Source organism: Diabrotica undecimpunctata, chromosome 1 (assembly GCF_040954645.1).
Source record: "Diabrotica undecimpunctata isolate CICGRU chromosome 1, icDiaUnde3, whole genome shotgun sequence".
NCBI classification, from domain to species: Eukaryota; Metazoa; Arthropoda; class Insecta; order Coleoptera; family Chrysomelidae; genus Diabrotica; species Diabrotica undecimpunctata.
Genome location: NC_092803.1, coordinates 180,172,337 through 180,190,375, shown reverse-complemented (window position 1 = coordinate 180,190,375; position 18,039 = coordinate 180,172,337). Strand labels below are relative to the sequence as shown.

General features: G+C 33.1%; 1 protein-coding gene across 1 annotated transcript in view; it reads left to right on the top strand.

Moving 5' to 3' along the window:
* The first annotated feature begins 3,559 nt into the window (after positions 1 to 3,559).
* Positions 3,560 to 18,039, top strand: part of LOC140432640 (sphingomyelin phosphodiesterase 1-like) — a 32,096-nt gene continuing 17,616 nt past the window's right edge. The window contains exons 1-4 of the mRNA XM_072520671.1: positions 3,560 to 3,872; positions 13,721 to 14,016; positions 14,106 to 14,261; positions 14,348 to 14,575. Coding sequence (XP_072376772.1) covers positions 3,800 to 3,872; positions 13,721 to 14,016; positions 14,106 to 14,261; positions 14,348 to 14,575 — 753 coding nt within the window. The 5' untranslated portion in view covers positions 3,560 to 3,799. The remainder of the gene's footprint in view (positions 3,873 to 13,720; positions 14,017 to 14,105; positions 14,262 to 14,347; positions 14,576 to 18,039) is intronic.

Here is an 18,039-nt window from a genome sequence, read left to right as displayed (position 1 = left end):
TTGGCTTTATAAATTCTTGACTTCATCTCAGTGTTAATGTGTCTGTTTCGCCATATAATGTTATTAAGACACCCTGCCAGTCTACTTGCTTTTTGTACTTAATCTCTCACTTCTTTGTCCATGTCTCCATAGGTAGACAGTCTAACTTCCAGGTATTTTATTTCCATTAGTTGTTCAATACTAATGCCATTAATTCCTATTTAACATCTGGTTGGTTCTTTTCTGACTACTATTGCTTTAGTTTTCTGAGATGAGAATGTCATATTAAATTCTTTTGCTCTTATGTTAAATCTGTGGACCAATCTTTGCGGACTATCTTCATCTTGGGCTATCAATATTGCGTCGTCTGCGTAACGGAGTATTTTCATTTCTTTATTTTCCATTCTGTATCCTCTTCCTTTGGTAACGCTTTTGATGATTTAATGCATGATCAAATTGAAGAGCATGAGGCTCAATGAATCTCCTTGTCTTATTCCGCTGCCTATTTCTATAGGTTCTGTAAGTTGTCCATCTGTCCTGACTTCAATGTTGTTGTTTTGGTAGACTTTTTCGATAGTTTTTATAATATTTAGGGGAACTTCTCTATTATACAGAAGATGGATTACATCTTTGAGTCTTACTCTGTCAGACAACTAAAATTCAGACGAGAGATTGCTCAAGCCAATCTGATAAGATATGACATAGCTTTAAAGAGTGCCTAAAGGCCTGCAACTGCTAAATCAAGTTTATCTTTCAACATGGTTTCAGGTAACTTAAAATATACTACTCTCCAAAATTAACGCACCACCTAAAATGGACCATGATTTTCAAAACTATATTTCTTTTGAACCCTTAATTGGATTTCGATGATTTATTTTTCACATTATAGGTATATTTCTAATTAATTACTATAATAATGTTTTTTGAGAAATGTCAACGTTTTACCTATACACGGGGTGTAAAAATAAAGTTGTGTTTTTTCATCTAATTTTGCAACACCCTGTATAATGTATTAGAAACAAACGCCACATGTTATTCAAAGTATGTTCAAAGCATTACGTGATTTCCTACTCTCCAAAATTAAAGCACTACGTCCTCAACTCTACCATAATAATTTTTAAGCTATTTTCCTTTTTGATCCTTAATTGGATTTCGATGATTTTTTTTCGCACTGCAGACCCATTTCTAAGTAATTACTGTATTAATGTTTTCTGAGAAATGTCAACGTTTCACCCATATACGGAGTGTAACAATAAATTTGATTTTTCATCTTATTTCGCAATACCCTGTGGAATTTATTAAAAGCAAACGTCTTATTAATATTTTGAAAAAGCTTCATTTTTTTCAACATTTTCATAAAAAATCATCGATTTCTTTATTATCAAAAAGAGAAGTACTTTCAAGGCATAACGTGATTTTATCGAATTGTAATACTCATTAATGGAAGCAGTTAGTTGGCTATGAAAAATCAAACAATTTGACAGGTCAGTTTTAAACTGACTGAATATTGATTAGATTTCAAAAAAGTTGTTTTGTTGTTTTGCGTATGTTATATAGTTGACATGGATGGTATTTCAAGAAATCTAAGCCGATATTAATGTGTTCAGGCAATTACTTTAGATGATGTAGGGCTAAGTTATCGTGAAATAGGATTGAGGTTAGGAGTATCTCATACTACAATATCACGAGTCACTCAACGTTTTCGAGAAACAAACGACAATACGAGACGGCGTGAACAAGGAAGAAGAAGACTCACAACACCACGATCAGTTTATTAGGCTTCGTGCTATAAAAGAACACAATGTGACATTTACCAATACAAGTGGCAAATTTTCATAATATTTAAATTAGTAGAAACACTATATAAAGGTGTTTTGCTGAACAAGATCTGCATATAAGGATACCAGTCAGAGCACCAGCTTTAAATGGAAATCATCGTAGAAATAGATTACAATTTGTCAGAGCGCACCTTGACTGGAATGTTAATGACTGGGAGCACGTGTTGTTCACGGATGAATCAAGGTATTGCTTATATAGCTCAGATAGACGTGTGAGAGTTATTTGACGGCCAAGAGAACGCTGCGCACAGTGAAAATACGACCTATTATTTTATTCAATGGAGGATCTGTAATGGCTTAGGGAGGAATATCTCTTACAGCGCGAACGGAACTTGTTGCTTTACAAAGAGGTTCCTTAACAATAGAAAGGTATATTACAGACATTTTGTCTAACCATGTAGTTCCATTTGCTCCTTATATAGGAAATAATTTTTTTACTTAATAAACCATGAACTGGCCACCCTGCAGCCCGGATCTCAATCCCATGATATTATTGATCGTCAACTCAGGAGCCGACAATCACCACCTGTCTCTCTTGACGACATAGAAGTTATGGTAAGAGAAGTTTGGAATGCAATTGATCAAGAGCAAATACGCCACTTGATTTTAAGTATGCCTCGTTGCTGTGAAGAAGTAATTAGATGTAGAGGTGGAAATACTCATTAATAAGTTTATGGGAGAGGGAATTGTTAAAGATTATTTAGGTTATGTTTTCTTAAGATTTATTTGTATTAAATGTCAATAAAGTTTATGTAAGTAATGTTTTCTTTGCTTTAAATGTTAATAAAAACTTGTTACATTTAAAATTCTGTACAATCTTAAATAATAGAGATATCAAGATAATTTTTTATGAAAATATTAAGAAAAGATGAGTCTATCTTAAAATATTAATAAAATGTAGCGTTTCTTTCTAATAATTCCACAGCTTGTTGCAAATTACGATGAAAAAACACAACTTTATTTTTACACCCCGTATACTGGTAAAACGTTTATATTTTTTAGAAAGCATTAATACAGTGATTTACTAGAAATAGACCTATGACACAAAAAAAATCATCAGAATCTAATTATTCGTTCAGAAGAAAAATAGCTTCAAACTTATGGTACATTTAAGGTGGTGCGTTAATTTTGGGCAGCAGTGTATTACAGAACAGACCATTTTTTGACAAACATTCGCAATAATAAGAGGCGTTAATGTACCGGAGAAGATTGTAGTTTAAGTATTTGCTCTATGTGTGTCAAATGTCATGTAAGATTATGCCTAGGGTGTAACATAATATTTAACCGTCCACAGTTATAATTTTATTGGCCAATAATTTTTTGTAAACCATAGCCCTCTAGCGTTATTAAAATGTAGCCGCATTTTTTGAAAAAAATACATATATTTTGAGAAAAATACTTGTAGCAATATGTTAAATAAAGTGTTTTAACCAATATTTCTGATTTACTTTTTTTTGCAAAAAAATCCGGCGTTAAAAGGTTAATTAAAAAAGAGTTTAAAAACTGCTTACGATTGACCAAACTTAAAAATAGTACACCTCATTTAATACGGCCAAAGTAATTTGATAATTTATCAATGTATTGTTGTTCTTTTCAATATAAAACACCTATAAAGTTATTTACCCAAAATAACACTAATTATTTATAAATTTTATTTACATGTACGAAATAAAAATATTTATTAATAACAAGCTTAGATATCGATAAAGCCAAGTTAATAAAAAGAAATAATTTTCGAACGATATCGATAGTTTGCAAATAATTATTGACCGTGTCACTTTGACCGCAATTATCAATATTACTATCCGAATCATTATCAAATCATTTCTTCACATGAGTAATTACGGTATTGAGCAAATTTATATTAGATATTTTAAACCTTCAACAGTTTAATTGAAATGCAGCCTTTCGTTTAAATTTTTAAAAGTTATCAAATAGAACATTGTAAATTTTAAGCTATTTTAAAATAGAGAGCCCGAAAAATGAAATTTTGGTTGATATTAGTTTGTTACACATGGATTTTTGCGGAATGCTATACGACGAAAAATCGTACAGGTAAGTTTAAAATTCTTAGTTTATGTATTATGTAGATCAAAACATAAATATATATATATATATATATATATATATATATATATATATATATATATATATATATATATATATATATATATATATATATATATATATATATATATATATTGATTTATAGTATCAGCAATCGGTCAGGAAATAAAACTCTATTTGTTCAGTCTCAATATTTCGTCGATTTTGTGACTTCTTCAGGAGAAAACTGTAAATTTATTAGAATAATTAATTATTATATGTGAACAAAGTGAATATTTTAATACTTACAACAATAAGAATAAAAATTTATATTTTCCTTTAGCATATCTAAGTAAATGACATATTTGTTTGATTTTATTTAGGAGTTATGGTAACCGCAATATTTTATAAAGTGAATTTCCATTGTACAATTTTTAGTGAGTAGGTTAAAATAAACAATTACTATGACAGTATTATCATAATATGAGATAATACTTAATCCTTAATATTTTACACCTGTACGGTGTTTGTATACTGCTATCTGGTCACAAATGGCCAATTATCAATTATTTGCTGACCTAACTTAATAAACAGCAAATACCTAAACTTAAGGTCTTACCCTATTACTTTTGTTTTATTTATCAACTAATGCACTACAACTAACATGCAATAAGATCACAGTACTATACTCTGCTTTTTACACTAAACTGTTACACATTTACACTAATTTAAATGATTTTGTCCTTACGAGTCTTCTCTTTAGTTCAGTATTGTCAAGAAGTTGGATTGCTCCGACAATCACATAACTATGCAACCTCCACTCGTGACTTACTGCTGTTCTCTTGATTACTTCGGCCACAGTTTCCATACCCAGGTCCTGGTGGAGGTTGCTGTTACGGATATACCAAGGAGCATGAACAATATTCCTCAGTACTTTATTTTGAAATCTCTGGATAATATGTAGATTTTTTAGTTTTGGTACAGCCCCAGAGTTGGTACCCATATACCCATGCTGGCCTCAGTACTTGCTTGTAAATAAAGAATGTATTATGAATGGTTAATGTTGATTTGAGGTGGTAAATCTCCCGGACCTGATGAAGTTCCTATCGAATTACTCAAAATTGTGAATACTGAATCTATTGATCTTCTTTTGGATCTATTTAATACCATATATAGAACAGGTATAATACCTAAAGAATGGACAAAGAATCAACATTCATACTGCTACCCAAAAAAACCAATGCAAAGGAGTGCAATAAACATCGCATCATAGCCTTAATGAGTCATGTCTTGAAATTGTTTTTAAAAGTAATTCACAATAGAATACATAAGAAATTAGATGAAGGCATAAGTAATACACAAATGGGATTTAGGAAAGGACTGGGAACACGAGATGCACTGTTTGCAGTAAGTGTTCTTTCGCAGAGATGCTTAGATATAAATCAGGAAGTATATGCCTGTTTCATTGATTTTGAGAAGGCATTTGACAGAGTGCAGCATAATCGGCTTAAAGAAATTTTATTAAATAAAAACATAGACAGTAGAGACATTAGAATCATATGTAACCTCTATTGGAACCAAACAGCAAAAGTGAAAGTTGAAAATGAACTAACCGACGATATCCAGATTCGCCGTGGGGTCCGCCAAGGGTGTATTTTATCACCCATATAATAATAGGGCATTATAATAAACGGTGAGCCACTTAATAACATAAGAATGCTGACGACACCGTCCTTCTGGCAGGAACACTAGAAGAATTGCAACACCTTGCTGAACAACTTAATATATATTGCAACGATTATGGACTAACAATAAATTTGAAGAAAACCAAGTTCATGATATTTGCAAAAGCACAAAACATCAAAGTTAAGCTAGTACTAGATAATACAGAAATTGAACAAATATCTTCGTACAAATACCTTGGAGCATCGATCACAGAAGATACTGATCAGACAAAGGAAATAAGATGTCGCATTGAAATTGCACGGTCAACTTTTAATAGAATGAGAAAACTTTTTTGTAATAGCGATATCAATATATCGCTCCGAATAAGAATGCTTCGATGTTATATTTTCTCTACCCTTTTGTATGGGGTTGAAGCTTGGACACTTAAAAAATCCAACATTAAAAACCTAGAAGCATTCGAAATGTGGTGTTACCGACGTATTTTGAAAATATCATGGATGGATCACAAAACAAACGAACAAGTTCTCTAACAACTAGGAAAACAATGTGAAGTTTAAAATTCCATAAAAATAAGGAAATTGGAATACTTGGGGCACATCATGAGAGGTGAAAAATACGAACTACTAAGGAATATCTTCTTCTTCTTACGATGCCTATCCGTTCCGGATGTTGGCGATCAACATGGCTATCCTAACTTTGCTTGCTGCTATTCTGAATAGTCCGGTTGTCGATGTATTAAACCACTTTCTCAGGTTTTGAAGACAAGATATTCTTCTTCTCCCTAGTCTTCTCTTTCCAAATACCTTACTCTGAAAATGAGTTGCAACAAGCCGTATCTCTGTTCATTCCTCATAACATGGCCGAGATATACTGAGGAATATAATGTAGGGTAAAATCAAAGGCAGAAGAAGCGTAGGAAGACGTAAAATCTCGTGGCTACGCAATCTCTGTGAATGGTTTGGATGCAGTTCAATTGAACTGTTCAGGCGCGTAACCAACAAAATTATAATTGCCAGAATGATTTCCAATCTCCGATGGGAGCGGAACTTGAAGAAGAAGAATGTTGATTTTTTTTCAATCAGCCAATACAATTTCTTATATCTAATATCAAGCTCCTCTCTTTTCTGTTTGACATGGACTTTCCAGCGTAGCCTCGGGTCTAGGGTGATGCTTAAGTATTTTGCTGATGTTGCATAAGGAACTTGGGTATCATTTATTCTAACTGAGAAATTTTCAATTTTTTTATTTTTAAAGTTAATGTGTGCAGGTTTGGTCTCATTTAATTTTATTCTTTATTTTCTGGTCCAGATATGTATTCTATTTACTGATAGTTGCAAGTTATCAGTAGCTTCTTCACAAGTGTCTCCTATCGCTAGTATGACTGTGTTATCCGCTAAGGTGGTAATAGTATTTTGTTCTAGCTCTGAAATGTCACACGTATACAACAGTTACAGGACCAGACCTAATACACTCTCTTGTGGCACATCAGCTCTGATCTTCCTTAAACCACTTAAAACACTTCTTCTTGTTTTACTCTGAAATATCTATTCGCAATGTATGATTTTAAAATTCCTGAATATTATTTAGGCATGAACGTTCTTAGTTTATAGTTTAAACCCTTATGCCAGACTTTATCAAACGCCTGTGCTACATCCAAAAAGATTGTAAAGCAGATTTTCTTTTCTTCTAATGTTTTTTCTATTATTTATTGAAATTTGAACAATTTTTCTGTAGATGTATATGTACAAAAACTGCATAGAACTTACACAAATGAACCCTACTGCAAATTCATCCCGTTAAATGGTAGCACTTCGCGGTTTTTTTATACTTGGGGATCCACTGACCATATAAAATAATAAAACCCCTTTAACGTTTTAGTTCCTTTAGTCCTATTTTTTTGAACATAATCTATAGCCAATAAGCTTTTAAATTAAACATGTTACAAAAATTCACACTTTTGTTGCTAATTTGACCACTTGCTGTGTAACTTGTTTTTTGATAACTTACCTCATTAATTTCTTTTTGGATCTTTTATGCAATAACAAGTTTTATATGCAACATTGGCCTGTTCATTGCTCTTTGTACCTTTGAAATTTTATCAATCTTTGTGTTTGTAATTGTACATTCACTTTAAACTATAAATAAAAACAGGAAGTTTACATTTGTTAAATTAATATGTTAAATAAAATAAAAGCTAATGGTTTCCAGTCCAGTCTGATTCACTTTTTTATTTTTATGTTTTAATTGATTGTTATTGATGCGTTTTTATCTATGTCTCGAGACATTTTTCGATTTGCAAGGATTTACTCCCGATCTTAATTTTTCCGCTTCACTAATTAATTTCCCAAGTACCAATTTGATATCGATTTCTGTATCCATTATCAGACTGTTCGGCATTAGTACTCAATACACGGGAGAGTATTTTTCCAATAGTAGATTAAATTTCGGACGAAATCGAGTATCCCTTGAGTGCAAAAATGTGAAATAAGCCAAGATTAAGGTGGCTTTAAAGATAGCCTTTTATGTCAAAATTAATTAAAATATTAAAATTCCAAGAATTTGTTGAAATCGTATTACTGAGAAAAATTCTTGACCTCTGTGAAGTTTATTCGGGGTCGGAGATTTTACACGGTGCTATCAATAACCTTATACACAACAGGACTGTACTAGGAATAATTGGCAGAAGGAATATACGTTTGACAAAAGTAAAATGGATAGCAGATCACCAAAAAGATTTATTGCAAGAAATAAACCATCAGATAATGTCGCAGAGATAAAAGTTGTTGACCGTGAGCAAAAAAGGAAACAAAAGATGCCGCGGAATATAAAATATTGACAAATTTTTGCTATTCTTAACTACTCACAGAACTAACTACTTTTAGAAACTACTGTTTACTGGATCATTTATATAAAAAGTATCATAACGTTGACAGATATTCTAAAGTTCAGATTTTAAATCAACAAATAATATTTAAAAATAATCCGTGTTCGTTTCTAACAAAGGAACTGAGAAATTGTGTTTTTAAATTATGCACTTTTTAGCCTTCTAATGTATACTAGTACCAATTAAAAATGCATTTATTTATGCTGCTGTGTCTGATAATAGCTATTATCGCGATTTTCTCAGAGTAAGTGGTACTTAAGAAATAATAACAAATTAGAAAGTAAGCCTAACTTAAAAGCCAGCTTTAAGATATAGGGAGAAAATTCTCGATACTTTGAGATAAAGGGTGGACTCATACAAGGGGATGCCCTGACTTGCCTCCTATTTAACATTGCCTTGGAAAGGCAGTCCGAGACACACGAATAAGAGACGGCAGTACTATGTATCTACAATAGATAGATACAAATCTTAGCATATGCTGATGACATTGACATAATAGGACGTATCAAGTGAGATGTTGAGCAATATTTCCTAGAATTGGAAACGGCGGCGAAACAGGTCGGTCTAGTCATCAACGAAGGCAAAACCAAGTACATGTTGGTTACTAAGGATCCTACAGCAAATGAGGAACAGGAAACATTATTTGGAAGTCATATATTTGAACGTTGACAGCTTCACATACCTTGGCTCGCTAGTGACTACTACCAATAAAACAAGGGAAGAAATTAAAAGACGAATAAACCTTGCATATAGGGCATACTATGGACTCCAAAAACAATTCCACTCAAGAAATATCTGAATAAAAACTAAAATTACAGTGTGGAGGCCAGTCCTCACATACGGGGCAAAAACATGGACTAGACAGAAGGATGAAGGCATATTCTTAAAATTCCTTGAACTGCAAAAGTCTTAAACGAAGAAGTGTTAAAACGAATTGGACATAAACGAAAGCTTATAAACACAATTAAAATAATCCTATCTGGACCACATACTTCAAAACGATAAATACTCTCTTCTACATATCATAATGCAAGGGAGAGTAGAGGCAAGAAAAGGCTTGTGAAAAAAGAAGAAATCTTGGCTGAGGAATATTAGAGATTGGACTAATCTCAGTGTTGAACAGATATTTTTAGAGTAGTTTGCTAATGTAACTGATGTTGGTTATATCTTCTTCTTTCAAGTTTTGTTTCTAAAATTTTTTATCGGCTTATTGTTTTAATCATTAAAAGCTTTTTTATGGTCTATAAAACTATTACAAATAGTGCTTCTTTTGTGACCTCACTGTCATGGAAGCCCCATTGCATGTCACTAATATCTAGTTTGAGTTTGAAGTGTATTCTGGCTTGTACGATTCTTAAGTTACAGTTAGTTAGTTAAGCTAAAGAGCTTAACTTGGGTAGATACTGCTTTGAGATCCCAGCAGAGGACAGACGTATATCAGAAATAGCAAAACTTCTCACCCGAGCTCACGGTTTTTCCCCTTAAATACCTTTTTTTCCGGAGAGAATTATGTCATGACTTAATAAATTTCCATCTACACTGTTTTTTCTTCTCATCCCAACCAACATGAATAAGTAAGTTTAATGTGGAAACTATCTTGCCAAGAACTAAATGATCGCACTATACGTGGTCGCTAATAATGCACTTGCAACACTAGGCGATATCTTATTGAACATCGTCCTTGTTTCTGTATGAGAGGCTCGACAAACTTTCTGTGGAATTTGATGAAATCGACCGATTTTCTTCAGCTGCTTGTGTAAATAAATATAAATACTCATTGACACGCGGGGTAAGCACAGTATTTAAATGACAAAACCCAACACTGAAAACCAAACAAATTCAGAGTGCATCAAAAAGATAAACTTTAATGTACATCGTAAACTATATATAATGCTCGATTACTTTCTACTGAGGAAAGGTTTGAAGAAATGACCTCGTGACGGGTAGCTCTATTAGACACCAAACTCAGTAAAATGCAATACTTAATACAAACGAGGAACGACAGCAATCGATCAATACGCGATTGTAAGATACGGAAAAGGACGATGGCTTCGTATCAATACTCAGAGACTCGGAGGTAGAAGCTTATGGTCTAAAAACAATTTCAGTCGTGGTTTATGGCGTTTAATAATTTTCGACAGTGTTTCATCTCCATCGCGCATAGTGGTAGACATGTTGTCATCGTTACAACCTCTCAAAAGATAATTGAGGTATTGTGAGTATCAATAAAGTTAAAAAAAGAAGAGTGTCGTATCGCATTCCCATTTTACTTTTTATAGTACAAAAAAGGAGAAGAGGAATTGACAGTGGGGGCGTCTATTTCTTTATACACAAAATAATTTCCATCAAAATCGTGTTGATAAACCAAATCTCGACAAGACTGATTTACTTAAATATCTAAATAAGCTTAAATATCCTGTACAATCAAAAAAATACTGACCATTTCTTAATAATAGATGGCAATTTTTGGCAATATTTGAATAATTTTCAAGTATTTGAATTTATCCTTTCCTTTAATTGTTACGTTGTCATCAATCTGTAGATCTTCTATGTCTTCTTCACTTGTAGATAGGTACTCTGTTTTCGCGAGGTTAATATCTAGGCCAGCCTTGGTATATTCTTCTTGTAGTTTCTCAATCATGTAGCTGAGGTCATCTTGGTCTTGTGCAATCACTACTTGATCGTCGGAAAGCTTAACGTATATAGGTATTCGTTCCGTACCGGTACTCCCATGCCTTCGCATTTTCTTTTCCATGTAGTCAAAGCTTTCTCTAAGTATATTTTGTATAGGGTTGGAGATGTGGAACAACCCTGCAGGAGCCCTTTTGTTGTGGTAAAGTCTCGTATGATTCTTGTTCCCATTTTATTGAACACTTTATTTTCTTTATACAGAGCTTTGTAGCTTCTATGAGTTCCGTCTGTCTTTCTAATTTGTAAATTGCCTACCATAGTTTTGACCTTGGTACAGAGTCATACGCCTTTCTCAGGTCCACAAATGCCAAATGTATATCTCTATTTTTTGCTTTTTTCTTTTCCAACAGTTGTTCCAGTGTGTATATGTGGTCTATGCATGATCTTCCTGCCGTGAAGCCTGCCTGATCCTCCCCGATTTTGCCTTTTATCGCTTGCTCTTTTCTCTTCTCGCAGTATCTTCCCATATAATCTTTCTATTGATGATATTATGCTTATTCCTTTGTAGTTTTTGCATCGTCTTCTATCTCCTTTCTTAAATATAGATGTCATATATGCCTCCGCCCATTCCTTTGGGAGCTGTTCTCCATTTATGGCTTTCTGAAATATCCATTGTATCATCCGGTGTAATTTTTTTGATCCGTATTTTATGTCTCCAGATCCCGGTGCTTTCTTATTTTTGATTGCTTTTATGGCCGTTCTCATTTCCCTATCTGTTCTATTTCTATTTCTTGTTGTGTGGATCTGCTTCGTCTTCGCCTGTTTTCTTTTCCAAGAAATTGTGGTTTTTGTTCTGTTAACAGTTCCTTGAAATATTCCTTCCATTCTTTGTCCCGTATATTTCCCAATTTAATTTTTTCTTTTGAGTTTTGTTTCAATCCTCTCAGTACTTTCCATGACTCCGAAGTTCTTGTACCTGCTATGTATGTTTCAATATTTAAGCATGTTCTTTCCCATTTTTCATTCTTTTGTTGTATTATTTGTTTTTTCACTTCTCTATCTTTTTCTCTATATTCTTTATAAACTCCGTCGTTGCTTGTAGTCAGCCATTTTCTGTATAGTTGCTTTTTTTCTTCAATCATTTTTTTTGTTGATTCATTTATTTCCTAGTAGTGCTGTTTATTTGTTATATGTTCTTTTTCTCCAAGGGCTTCGAATGCTGCTTGTTTTATACTCGCCTTTATATGCTCGTATATTTTTTCGATGTTGTCGTATCTAAATTCTATTAATTTTTGGTCTAGACGTTGTTGGTATAGTTCTTTTATTGATTGTTCTTGGAGTAGTTCTATATTGTACTGTTTTTCTCTTATAGTGTTCAACGGTTCTTCTGTAGAGGGGGTCTTGTTATGTTTTCAATTAATGCCCATTTTTGCTGTCAGTAGTTTATGGTCCGTTCCATATTCTGCTCCTCTTCTGACTCGCACATCTTAGATCTTTAGTGTGGTATCTTGTTTGATTATTATGTAGTCTATTATCGATTTCATCTTTCGTGTTTCTTGCGTCCATGTATATTTATGAATATTTTTATGTCCAAAGAATCCGTTGGTGATTTTTAGGTTGTTTGGTACACGATTGACTTACGGTTTAAGAACGCTAAATAAAAACTGGCTCAAGATAGATGAGGTTGGAAACACGAAAAAGAAGCCTGTGTTCAGTAGTGGACTTTCAAAGAATTCAGTTTAGTAAAGGAGCTTATTCTTTTTTTAAAGTGCCCTCTTCTCTTCTCTGTCTTCGACTCTTCTTATTAGTTGTTCAAAATTTAGTACTGTCCATTGTCGGACGTCTCTTAGCCATGATAGTCTTTTCCTTCCTAGTCCTCTCTTTCCTTTCACTATTAGTTGAGCATATTGGTACTTATGTATAATCCATAATATCTATGCATATTATAAATAACCAATAATCTGTAAAATATATTGCAAAATCCTGCTGCATATAAGCAATGAACCTATTGTACACCCACATTTTATTAAATTATCGGGGCCAATATCATCAGATTTTGTTCCACAATTAGCTTTAATCACTTACTTATATTTGATCTGAACCATAAGATTTATTAGTTTTCATCGATCTAGTTGCACGAATAAGCTAAAATGTTTCATAGTATTTTATTATGTCTGGTTTTGAAGTATTTCCTCTGTTACGAATTGAGCTGTGGTCTATTACAAGTTACCAATAATTATAAATTAAAATACTTACCATAACTCCCTTAGATAGCGTTGGTAATATAAATAGATAGATATAATTTATAGGAGCGATAAAACAACAAAATTATAATGGTTATAATAAACAATCAAAACATCGCCCAAAGGTATAAGAAAACTATTGGTTAGACTTATTAGTTGGATTCAATGTGGTCTTTTTTTGACACTTGTACCTACATACGAACCCCAACGAGTTTCTATGTATGTATGCTCTATTCAACAGTCAAATTACGACTCTCGTTCGGTGGACTCTCATGCTCAGCGATTTCAAAATTCATGTCGAATGTTCAAGAGAAAATGAGAAATGTCTCAATTAATTCATACAACTATATTTAAATTTAAATATCCTCTATGAAATCATTTCATCAGCGAAACTTTATTTTTATTATTTTTAGCACTTTTTGAACAAATAAAGAAAGGTATCGAGGAAATAAAATCTTTAAATAAAGCTTCAGCCATATTTGAAACAGCCATTAAAGAATATAATATTCCAAACATATTTTCATCATCACCAGACAATTTTGATAAAGAAGAGGTATGTTCGGCATGTATGTCCATTGCTGATTTGTTAATTCAAAAAAGGCGAGAAGGTTTAAAGGACGCAGACTTTCATAAGCAACTTGTGTACTTCTGTAATCTAATCAGCGGCCAAAAAGAAAGAATTTGTGAAGGTCTTATAAAATTAAATGCGGTGAGTACTTGTTTTTTTTAACTGATCAAAATGTTAAACATAATTTACAACAAAATATATTGTAAGTTGTTAACATTTTTTATTTTTAGCCAATCTTGCATTATGTTATTGACAATACACCAGAATTAACTGGACAGGACATTTGTGGCATATCTCTTCAAGACTATGGTTGTAATGGATCCAAACGACTTGAATGGACTATTGATATACCGCCAAAAACCAACGTTAAACAACATGAAACACCGGTAAATATATTCTAAGCATAGAAAGTGAATATTTTTTGCGTTCAAAGTATGTTCCGAATATGCTTTAATTCACAGTTAATTTTTAGTCCACTGAAAATACAACTTCATTCAACATCCTTCATATCTCAGATATTCATTATGATCCAAGATATACCACAAACAAAACCACCAAATGTGGCGAACCAATTTGCTGTCAGGATGACCAAGCGGATGGTACAACCGAAAAGGATACCTGTGGGTATTGGGGTAGTTATACAAATTCAGATATACCGTGGAGGACTGCAGTAAATGCCTTAGAACAAACTAAATTGCATGTAAGTCACTGGAAATTTATTTAAATATATAATGTATGATTTAACTACCAAGAGGTGGTTATATTGTTTAGTTTAATTTCGCTCAGGTGAAAATGTCGATCAACAAATAAGATTCGTATTTGTATTTCATACAATATCAAATGGCTTTTGGTAGTCAAGTATAATAGTAAAATAATTAATGATATTAACATAATACGTGAACTCTATTAATACTAAAATGCATATGTGAGAACGGTTATGGGGAAAACTAAGACTATAAAAATCCAAAGAGGAGGTATACTTGAACTTGTCCAAAGTTGTAGGTAAGTGCCCTAGTAGTCGGCACGGACCCAGTTATTGGCATTTTAAATATTTTTGCTGTTTTATAAGAAAAGGAGGAATCAGTAAATACTAATCAGTACGCTATTTGATAGATGGCGCATTTTTGTTTGTGGGTAATGTAGGACTTGGTTTTGTATTTTCATATGGCTGCAGACGTTGGCTTGCGATTGTTGACACTACAAGGTAAGTTTCTTAACAAGTTTCTTAAGATTGCAGTAGGTTCGTGATTTGCTTTTATTAGCTGACGTCCATTATAAGTGCAGTATTCAGTAATGCCACTATTAAGAATACTATTTTACTGAAATTTTGCGTTTATTTTTGCGTATTTTTCAAGTGGTTATTAAAAATAAAAGAGTGCCGCTTACTAGGTATTGGGGAAGTCCCGCAAACCATTATTGGCACTTTATGCTAATAACTGAAACTCCGGAATTACTGATAAGATGGAGTTATCGGCATCAGCAAAAATAATTGACTTTTTCATTATTAATTATTAAATTTTTGAGATGATTACATAGAGATATGAAAAAATAATTATTTTTTTTTGGAAAGTGAACATTTTACTGTTTTTTTTTCAGATTGTTCACATTGCCAAAAGTTAGAAGAAATACTAATAATCAGAAAAGATATACCTAGGAAAATCTCCAGAGTGCTTTACCAGACATTGGAAATGGAATGCCCAAGAAACTGGCAACAAGAAAATGTGAAATTCCCAAATAAACCCTTAAAAATACCTAGGAAAATCTCCAGAGTGCTTTACCAGACATTGGAAATGGAATGCCCAAGAAACTGGCAGCAAGAAAATGTGAAATTCCCAAATAAACCCTTCAATAGACTGATTGATAAATTCAAAAAAATTGGCCACGGGCCTGCAACGTACTTAACAAAACATGAAGAAGATGTGTTGGAGGAGTGAATTACTGACTGCCATAGGAAATGTTTTCCCAGAAGAAGGGGCGATATTCAGTCTTCAGTGAAAACTTTCTTGGAGGCTGATCCACGTAAGACTCCATTCAAAGACAATCAAACTGGAAGACACTGGTATGAAGCCTTTTTTAAACGTCATCCAAACTTGACCCTGAAAACTCTAGAAGCGGTAACTAAAATAAACAGCTGCGTTTTTGAGAATCACATAAAAAACTGGTTTTTCAACATCGAAAATTATTTAAATTTTATTTTGATATATTGCAAGATCCAAAAAAAAAAGTTCAAGCGGAACTACACTTGTTTTCTCTTTTCTCCTAAGGAGGATAAAGTTGTTGCTCCTCGCGGTGCTAAAAATGTTTACCAGATGGATCAAGGAACATCAAAGGCTAATATTACTGTGATGTTCATCTTCTTAGCTGCTGGCTCAGTAACTCCTCCGATAATCATTTTCCTCTATAAGAGGCTTCCTGCTGCTGTTGGTAAAAGTATTCCTGATGCGGGGGGAATAGGAACAAGCGGCAATGGCCGGATAAAATCTGAAATATTTGTAGACTTTATTTCAACTATACTCCATCCCCATCTCTGCAAATCGAAATATAGTTTCCAGTCATTATTTTTGTGGATGGTCACAAAACTCACATGAGCTATAAACTAAGTACCCTTTGTACGAGGCTTTAAATAATACTTGTTGCATTATTACCAAATGCTATCAAAATCCTTTAATCAGCAGATGTTAGCTGCTTTAAACCTCTGGCTGCTTTAAAATGCCTGAAAACGTTCAGTTTTAAAATGGCGAAGAAATAATCCCTTGATTGGATTTACCAAAACTTATTTTGCACCAATACTAAAAGATTCCTTAAGGTCACTAAAGAGTTCTTCAATTTGTAACAATTTTAAAGCTTGCGGATTGTATCCCTGTAATTTCGAATCCATTAACTTTTCAAAATGTATTGAAAAGAAGAAAACAGGACCAGATATAGCTGTTGGAAATGGGAATGAAAAGGACACTTGAAATGACATATGATGACTTTATTTCCATAATTAGACCAGAAAAATTAAATCAACTTAGACAGTGCAGGGAAAACTTAAGGAAAGGTGATAAAAGTGAAGATTTCCAGCTGCTTGTAAAAATATTTTTAAGATTTACAAAATATTGATCAAGAACTACCGTATGTAGGAGGCAAAAAAAGTCAAGAAAGAGAGTGCCACATTCAATGTAACACGCCAAACAATTTTGATTCTATCGTGGAAGCTGCTGATCACGGGTTTCACGACACTTTGCTACGGCAACTGACATCAGAGCGAAAGTCTCAGCGTACAACGAAAAAAATGCCATACGTGATAACATCTAGTGGAAAAAAATTCAAGAAGAAAAGAAAGAAGCTAAGCTACAGAAAGAGGTGAAGAAAGAAGAAAATAGGAAAAAGCGTGAAATGAACAAAATGACCAAAGTAACAAAGAGGCCAAAAAAACCAAAACACATCAGCAACTTTTGACGAAAAACGAAGCTCCAATGACCAAAAAATCCATTACATCAACCCAGCGGAGTGACGCAACGAGAGGATGTGCACAATTTCAATACGTCTTTCTAAGGATAATAATCATTCGTAATAAGGGATTGTGTTTTGTGTGTACGAAAACGTATGAGAATGTATGAGAATATATGAGAATGTATGAGAATGTATAATTACAGATGCCTGCTGAAAAAAGATTTATACACACCTCATTATTTATGGAAAGTGTTCCAAAGAAATGCGTAGTTACTTATCTTTTCTGTTCAATGAAATTTTGTTCATTCAGTTAAGGTTTTTATTTTTTTATGTTTTAGGTTTTTTTTTTAATTAGTATTTCATTTTATGAAATATGCAATATATGTTTAAGCAAATGGAACGAGAGGATAACATGGGAAGTAATATAAATGGGGAAGATCTGAACCACCTAAGATTTGCCGATGACATCGTTTTAATATCTGATAGAGTTGATAAAGCTACAAAAATGCTGCACACGCTCTATAAAGTGTCAAAAACAATTGGTCTTAAAATTAACACCTCAAAGACAAAATTTATGACCAACCTTGTAGTCAGCGGTAAAATTCTGATTGAGAGCCATAGCATCGATCAAGTAATAGCTTACAAATATCTAGGGCATGAGATTCGCTTAGGCCGAGATAATCAGACAACTGAAATACAAAGAAGGATAGGTCTCACATGGACTGCCTT